General features: G+C 49.1%; 1 protein-coding gene across 1 annotated transcript in view; it reads right to left on the bottom strand.

Moving 5' to 3' along the window:
- Positions 1-3,476: 3,476 nt before the first annotated feature.
- Positions 3,477-8,924, bottom strand: part of MAP2K6 (mitogen-activated protein kinase kinase 6) — a 41,113-nt gene continuing 35,665 nt past the window's right edge. Inside the window, exons 11-12 of the mRNA XM_074159974.1 lie at positions 7,624-7,669; positions 3,477-4,171 (exon numbers count right to left, since the gene is read on the bottom strand). Coding sequence (XP_074016075.1) covers positions 4,094-4,171; positions 7,624-7,669 — 124 coding nt within the window. The 3' untranslated portion in view covers positions 3,477-4,093. The remainder of the gene's footprint in view (positions 4,172-7,623; positions 7,670-8,924) is intronic.

Genomic DNA, 8,924 nt, shown 5'->3' with positions numbered 1-8,924 from the left:
GGAAAAACTCCAGAAAAGATGGGCATCTCACCCACTGCAGCAGCACGAACCTGGTGTTTAAAAACAATAACCAGCAAATGTCCCCCAACCCCTCTTTCGGGTTTAAGGGATTTGGTGGGCTCTTGGGGACCCAGAAAATAGCTTTCCTGCCACCTCAAGAGCTCTACGATGGCAAGGCCTCAAGCATCCAGGAGGCTGCAGGAACACTGAGCTGTACAGTGGAGGAAAAAAGAGGATGAACATCATGCCCTGGTGGTCCCCCACTGCCTGCCACAGGGACGGGCTGTGCATCTTCCATACAGCCCAAAATCATCCCTGCCTCGCAAATGCCTGACCGCGCTGCAATCAACTCACACAGCTGGTCCAGGTCACAGCTCAGAGCTGAGATCCGAGCAGCTTTTCTCTCTTCTCCACTCCCTGGTGTGGTTTTGGTTTGTTTCAGGGTCTATGGCACAAGACCTGCTACTTTTGCAGTTCAAAAATCTCAGTTGAGAACAATCTAAGATGCTGCCCAGAGCCCTGCACAGTCTGAAAACAAAAGAGCTTTTTGAAAAACAGCTTTAAGCCTCAACACCTTGGCTGTCCAGAGGGGACACGGTTGTTGGGAAAGGCTTAATGTCCCAGAAACCAGGCCTGTCCTAGGCAACGCTGTGCTCTTGTTACAGCCAAGCAAAGTTCTGAGCACTGACCAAAGGCTTTTCATCTTCACAGAGGTTACAGTCAAATGGAAGAGAAAAAGAGACAGATTTTCATCTTGCAGCCCAGCATGTTTCAGAGCTTTTAAGCACACAGGAGTCCCTGGCTCTCTTCCCTGCGCCGAGGCCACCAGCTCAGGCTTCTCTCTAAGAAAATCCCGGGGCAGGTCAAGCTTTCTGTCCACACGTGCCACGAGGGACGCAGAGACAGAGAGACAGACAGCCTCCACATTTCTCTCCTGCCATACCCACCTTCTGCAGTGCTGACCACTCGGATCACTGCTCTCATTCACTGTGGCCATATGGATCCGCACTTACTCTGGGCTGACGCAGATGACTTTTAAAGGAACAAATCATGGAGAATCAGGAGGGAAGTGCAGTGATTTGTTGCATGCCCTATTGTAATGTCATTAAAACAAAGGGATTAGACGGCCCAAGCACTCCAAGAGCAAAAAGCATAGAAGAAAGCACTCAGCATGTAGTGTCGAGGCATGTAGGAATCATTTTAGAGGGTTACTAGCTGCAGACAACACTGACATTAATTTTCTATTGGAAAACGCTGGTGACATTAATATCTGCTATTAATACTGAACTTTGACAGTGTCTCATAAATTCAACCTGTCAATTACAATGGCACTGAAATAAAGGTGTTCTGAGGTCAAGGAGATGTGGTGTCCAAATGAGACTTATATTCCAGGAGAAAAGCGGCAAAAACAATCTTTAACAAAAGCATCAGATCCATATGTAGGAAAACCAAAGGGTGGTTTTAAATGTCATGTTTTTCAAAGCGAGAATTGATGCTGGAACCAAGTCTATAAACTGGCTGGCTGGACTTTTAGCTGCAGCTGAGGACAATCAATCAAAACAGCTCTGCGACTCTGAGAAAGTGAGAGAGAAAACACACACATACACCATGGAATATGAGAGGGCAGATTATGAGCCATGCGAGGCCTCTTAAAATTACACTGCGAAGTAAAACATCCTTGTGTTTCATCCGCAACAAAATGTAACCTGAAAGGCTCCCCTCGACACAAAGCGGAATATGGAGTTATCGTTACCGAGGGCCGGGCAGAAGCTTGTGGAACATGGGCTGAGGAAGGGGAAACTCTTCCCCAAAGTCTGCACGACCCATGAGCTCTTTGCAGCCAGGAAAGCCCTGCAAGCCCTCCTCAAGCCACCCCACTCTGCAGCTGAGCGGCACAGGGACCGACAAATCCCCATGAGCAATGCTTCTCTAATCTCCTTCGATCCTGGCCCCAGGGCAGAGCTACATAATTTTGGGCTTCACAGCCACCTCTGCAGGCACTGCCAGCCACGGCGGTGACGGTGATGGTGGCAGCTCAGGCACTGGTGGTTTCTACATGCACCTCTTTGAAGTGGTCCGCATGTCCCTAGCACAAGAGGTACCACCACTGGGGATCCCCCGTTCTAAATACCGCCCTCCCCACCAGCCCTTCCAAGGGATCGCTTCCAAAACAGACACTCAGGCCAGTCCAGAAGCTCAGCCTGCACCAACAAAGACTGCAGCCACTCAACTGGGAAAGAAAGGGATGGATCCCAGGCTGAATGACATCCTGCACAACTAAAATATTGCAGAGCAAGGCATGCTTCTCACTGGGATTTGACTCCAAGAGTCAAAGCGATGTGATGGACAGGGAAGAGAAGCATGTGGAGGGGCATGAGGCACGTGCGCATGCTCTAGCACAGCCACACACACAGGCATTCTCCTTTGCAGGGCCGGGGGAAAGAGCCACGGGCAAAGGCAAAGGACCCCATAGCCAAGTGAGGCAGCTATACAGGTTTGGCTCAGTCAAACCAGCATCAACCTGGAGCCTGTGGCCTTGCTCCAGACTCACAGCAACACCTTGCAGGGCACAGTCTCCCCTTTCTCTAGACAGCAATTGTGTTACCTAAAAGCAGCGTGATCTGCTGTCTTCCCCTCCCACCCCGACAGCCCCCACACCCCTGCCCTTGGCTAGCAGCTTTCTTCTGAGCACCCGGCCAACAGCAACAAGCTCCAGGTACGGGTGGGCTGTGGTTTCCCTGCGTGGTTTCCCTGCTGCAGCTCCTGCGGGGGACACCTGCAGCCCATGCCGGAGCCCAGTGCTCCCAGCTGCCTTCAGCATCCCGACCAGAGCTGGACACGGTCCAAACCGCATCCCGGCACAGGCTCCAGGGGAGCTCGCTGCAGCACTCCCCCGTCCGTGGGCAAGCACAGAGGGACTGCTGCCGATGCAGTGCCGAGAGCCCTGGAAACTCACACTGAGATATCCCATTTTTCCCAGATGTCGTGCTATGCAGACTGTTATCCCTTCTCTCTGGAGAAGGAGAGAGGAACTCCCTTTTAGACCCAAAGCAGTTCATCCGCAGCCCAAGGGAGCCCCAGACGCTGCAGTGCTGCTGGGCTCGCGGGCAGGCGGGGACTGACCCCTGCAGCCTCCTCCTGAGCTTTGTGCAACTTCTCTGACAATCTGTTTCCCTTGGGGGCTTTTGTCCCAGACACTAAACCAGCAATCTATTCCTGCTCCAGACTTCATTACCCACCTGATCTAGCAGAGTAAGCTGGTGGGACACAGGGCAGGGGCTTTCCCCAGGCAGGAGCTGGCAGTGCCCGCAGGCGCCACGCTGGGACACGCCGGCTGGACTCGACACGCGGTGTCTGGAGAAGAGGGGACCTCAGGGGACACTGGGGCCTCCCTCCCTTACAGTGGTGCTTCCTCACACGCTGCGAAAGCAGCTGGAGTAGCTGAGCTGAGATCCTTGTTTATAAATTCTTTTTATGATGCACATTAAATATTTTCCACAACACAGACACTTCTTCTCTTCTTTTCTTTTCCTTTGACACCTTTTCCCCAGCAAAGCCCTTACGACTATTGCTTGCTGTGGCCTCATTTAGCATCACCATCGTCACCACGCATTCATCCTCATATAAAACAGAAATCTATTCCATCAAGCACTTAACATAAATATTAAAATAATGGAGGGACAAAATATAAATCTACATACAACTTCATGACTACCATAGCACCTATTACCATGACAAAGCAAATTGTGGTTCAGGGGGAAGGGAAGGGGGATGAGGATAAAGTTAGGAAGAGGGACTTCGACTGTCATTAAATATGTAAATCACTCTTTTAAAATTTTTTTTTTGTTTTGTTTTTGTTTTAAGGTTACCAACCTTATTAAAATTCATTTCACTAACCAGCTCGTTCTATGTCACTATGGATACCAAAGAACCCTTTGAAAAACTTCGGCGAGGCGGGGGTTTCTCAGAATAAAAACAAAACAAAACAAAACACGGCGACTTTCTGTTGGTGCTTTCATGACAAGTCCTGCCACGCGCCCCTCCCCGGCACCCACCAGTCCACAGAAGGGCAATTCATTTGCAAGTCCAGTTCTCAGTCTCCCAGGATGAGTTTGACAAAAGAGGCGACGTCTGTCTCTTTGGATTCGTGCAGGGTGAAGAAAGGATGTTGCTGGGAAAGAAAAGAGAGAACAAGTAGAAAAATTTATTATTCACAACGCTGAGGACCAAACCAAAAACCTTTTCAGACAATCTTCTAGACAGTGAGAAAGATTTTGTTGCTAGTATTATAATATTGGGCTCTCCGTGTTTTGCAGCTGAGCCCGAGGGGCCACTTCCCGAAGGCTGCAGATTTGTGCTGCCCTCTTGGATTCCCTCTAAAGCCTGCCCTGGCTGGGAGGGCCGAGCTGGGCTGCTCTCGAAGCAAGGGAAAGTATTAAAACACACCGCCTCCATCTCTAGCACATCGTGCCCTTCGGCACACGCCGGCTCGCAGCTCTGCGGTGCCCCGAGAGGAGACGTGCTCCTCCTGAGATGGCGGTTACCCACCCCACCACTCCAACGGGAGCAAGGAAAACCTTGCAGGAAGGCTGACTGCGGTGTGTTTTCCCTCAGCTTCCTGCTTTATCTGTGTATTTACCCTCTGGTGACTTTTGAGTCTCATTTCTTCCCTGCAATTGCTCATAGTCCCAGCAGGAGATGGCTACTTTACCCCTAACCACCGCAAAAAGGAAAGCCATCCCGGCTGGAAAGCCATCCACAGCTGTATGTTTAAACTACTTAATCGTGACCAACATGGGAAGACATCCTGCCAGAAAATCTTGCCTACATTTCAGCACAAACGGAAAAATATGTGTAAGGAGAAAAAAAACATAACCAAATGCCCCCTGACAGCAAGAGTAAAGCCCCTCTCTGCTAGAACCAGTGACTCAGTTTGCTACCAGGGGACGCAAAACATCAGCTGAGATCAGCCAACCTCCACCCAGAATCACCAAACACTGTTTGACACCCACAGTCCTGGCAGTTAATTGTATTTATTTGCATGGAGTGTGTCGGAGAGGACCAAAAGGCAGCTGGGGTCCTGTGGGGCTCACAAGTCACCTCCACTCTGTGCTAAATGCTCCTGTGCTTCCCATATGCAGGAGGAGCTTGGTTTGATTCCCAACCCTCTCATTTTAAGCCAGACTTTTAAAGACAATTTGGGGTTTCCAGCATTTTTCAAAGCTGCCCCTCACCTCAGTCCCTGAGCATTGTCTGTTTCAATGATCTTTTATGGCAGTGGCCAAGTGGAGGGAGAAGAAGAGCAAAAAAAAGAGACTTTCCAAGGTGGGCTTGAACAGAAAGTTATCCAGTGAATATAAAGAGGCAGCTCCGAGCAGCCGGGAAGCGACCCAAAGACACGCTAGCAAGGAAGAGGAAGCACAATTATGTGGGAAACAGAGCTGAAATGGGTTGAGGCAAGGATCCAGACATAACTTAAGGTCTCCCTGGGTCAGACAGTCACGGGAATCAAAGTGTCCTGAATAACTCTTGGTGAGATGGCCCAAATGGCCTGCTGTGTTATTATCCCAGCGTGATGCCGCTGCTTTCACATCCCAGCTAAGTCACACCCAAAGCAGTGCTACTGCCGCCTGGAAGCACCCGCAAGCGTGACATGGGTGGCAACGGTGGCCTCCAGCCCTGTCTATCACTGAACCCAGCCCCTTTGCAAGGACTGAGTCTGGTTATAGCACAAAGCACCCCGTGCCAGGCAGGATGTGCTCCACACAATGTGCAGACCACCGGTCCTGCAGTAGTTTCATGCTCCACTTCACCTGGGGAAGTGGGTTTTAAAATGAAATTAAGCATCCGTATCAGTTTTCTTGATGCTCAAGATAGCACAGAGTCATATTTTCCATAAGAAACCTCAATTCCACAGGAAAGCAAGGGAGCAGTCTTGGTTGAAATGACAAGTCCAATCCAGTACCGCAACTTAATGCCATGAGAGAGAGAAGAGGGAGAAAAAAAAACCCCAACAAAACAGCAACCCTCAACCACAGGACCTCACAACACTCATGTCAGCCATAAAATACCACAGCATTGAGATACTCCGGAGAGGTGATCCAAGAACCTAATTCAATAGAAATGCACTCGCTTGCCAATGGGTATTAATGCTGCAACAGACGGAGCTCCTCCGGTGAACCTTTTTGATAAAAGGCCATTTGGCAAACTTTAGAAATTTGCTTAAAATATATACGTATTTACTCAATAATAAAAAAAAAAAAGGGGGAAAAAAAATAGCCATAAACCTCGGGCCTCCCTTTGTTTGAAACCAGTATTTGGGCAAACTGTGTGTAAATCAGATCTATATATAGTCTAATTGCATTACAGGGCCCAGCAAGAACTGCCACAGGAATTATTCATTGCTAACAACTCAGGTTCAAAAGATACATGGATTTCCAGCAAGTCTTGCAGTTAGGGAGCGCCTGAAAACCCTGGCACCTTCACACCACAGAGGTCCTGACACTTCGAGCAGGCAGCGTGAGGTAGCAATGAAGCTGGCCCCCTGGATGGCATAATGCATATCCCACAAGTTATGGGGCAGGAGACACCAACACCTGAGGAAATTCTCCAGCTGTTCCCACCCTTAACCCAGATCTTGCCAGTGGCACCGACAGGGGTGGGAATGTAGGGGCAGGCAAGCATTTGGGTCAGGAGCTTCAGAAATAATAAAGTTAGGCACCTTCCTGCCTTTAGCAAGCTGTGAATCAGGTGAGAGTGAAAAAGGGACTAGATGCTTATGGGAACGAAACACTGACTTCCGAAGCTTGCCTGCTTTTTGCTGACCGTTAGGAGCCCCAGGACCAATATCAGAAAGTCAGAAGAGAGAGAGGCCACGAAGCTGTGGAGCCCTAGCAGAAAAATCTCACCCAGTTCTTGCCAGCTGCAGAGCGCTGGCTGAGTATCCACCAGTGTCTGCCCTGCTGGGAGCTCATCACCCGTTCAGTGTATCTGACCTCAAAGCTCCGCACTGCCCTGCACTTCCCTCCTCATAAGACTTTATCAGCATCTTCTTCCTTAGTTATTCCTCTGTCCTAGACGTGCTCACAGCAAACAGTCTCTAAGCAGCAGATGAAATTCAATAACCGGAATTATTACTCACAGACTCGTCTCTGCCCCTAACATCCAGGAATTACTCTGTCCAAAGAGTCTCCTCTCCAAGGCACCATGACAGTAAAGCCTTGCAGGCCCCTCAGCTCCTGCAGCCCACGTGTAGCATCCGTGGAGCATGCATTTCATGTAGGTGTCTGAAGCCATCACACAAACCCAAGAAAGGGATTTTATCCTCACTAACCAACTCTTCACAGCCTCGTTCTTCTCCCTTAGCAAATTTGTTAACTGCTTTTACATGTTTTTCTCCTTGATCTGATGGCAATAGCACCTGAATGACATTTCAAAGAGCATCTCTGATTTGCAGTCACCCTTCCCAAACCCTGAAGAGCCATGATTCTCACATCTGTTATGAAAACAAGAGATGCTACGTGTGCGAAATCACCAGGCACTATTGGAAACCCTGTCCTCAGCACCTCACTGTAATCCATCTCAGCTCTGAACCAACACGCTGCTTACTGCAGGCACACTCACCATAAGCTCCGGGTATGTTGGCCGTTCTTTGGAATTCTTCTTCAAGCTTTAATGGAAAAAAAAAGAAAAAAAAATATTTAAAGCTACATTCTTTATGCAACTAAGCAAGGCTATAGAATTATACCATGACAAAAGCAAGGTTCCAAGTCCCTGTAGAGTAAATTCAACAACTCATCCGTATGTTAAATGAATAGCTCGGGCCTTCAGGACACCTACAGCCAACACAGGCTGCAGATGGGCCATGGATGGTACACAGTGCTGGGTACACACGAGCCCAGTGAGCTCAGTCAAGGTCAAACAAGAGATCCAGAGACACCATATATACCAGTCAACACCCTGCCTGTTGCTGGGGGCCAGGTACAACTGGTTTTTGGGGCACTACCCACTAGGCCAATGACCAAGGGAATGGATACAGCCTCCAACCTCTGATCGGGAGCGGTGACCGAGTGGTTCTGAAGCACGTGTACAACTATTTGTTTATCACCGTGCTGTTATCAGTGGGGACGGTTACATGGGACATCCTTTTTTTCTCCTCTCCTACAACAGATGGCTCTGGAGGGTTGTAGCTGGAAGTTATTTTGGTTTCCCTCCAGCAGAAAATAGCTTTTAAAAGACAGGACGTAATCTCTACTCACTTCCTGACAGTGTATTTAGGGGAAAGACACTTGGAGCAACTTGAAAAGATCTTCACACACGTACACGTCGGTGGCAGGGAAAAGGTGTCACACTGAGCAAAACAAAAGTGAGAACCTCGGCGATGATAAGTCTCTCCTCTGCTGGGATTTGCCGGAGCCCAGAGGAAGCGGAGGACACACACTGAATAGATATTTCCTGCTTGCTGTGTGTAGCGGGCTCATGTTTAGTGTCATGTTGTGAATGAACAGAGAGGAACCTAGTAACGATACGTGCCAATATTGCCGAACTGAAGGTACGGGATGTGTCACATCCTCTGAGCTCAAAAGCAGCCCAAGCCGAGATGCTAAGGTGAATTTGAAGGTTAGGTGTGTCCAGAAGCAGGATTTGGGTGTAATCCTCCTAATTTAGACTCTCTACAAACAAAAACCTTGTTCCCAGGTTACTAATACCAGGAAATCTGCTGACAAGTTACTGAAATCAATGTAAATCTTCAGGAATGAAGAGCCGCATTTGGATCTGATCCTGACTCAGACATCCCAGGAACTTGCCTGCAGTGGCTACAGGTAATCAGATTTGGCTGCCCCAGGCAGCAGATGGTGTGATTCACTCACTCTGCGACCTCCTGAATTTGAGACAGGCCTAAGCCAGGCCAATCTCAATACATG

The sequence above is a fragment of the Numenius arquata genome, chromosome 17 (genome assembly GCF_964106895.1).
Source record: "Numenius arquata chromosome 17, bNumArq3.hap1.1, whole genome shotgun sequence".
In the NCBI taxonomy this organism is placed as follows: domain Eukaryota; kingdom Metazoa; phylum Chordata; class Aves; order Charadriiformes; family Scolopacidae; genus Numenius; species Numenius arquata.
The sequence above is the reverse complement of the archived record's forward strand: the minus strand, read 5'-3'. Positions and strand labels throughout refer to the sequence as shown.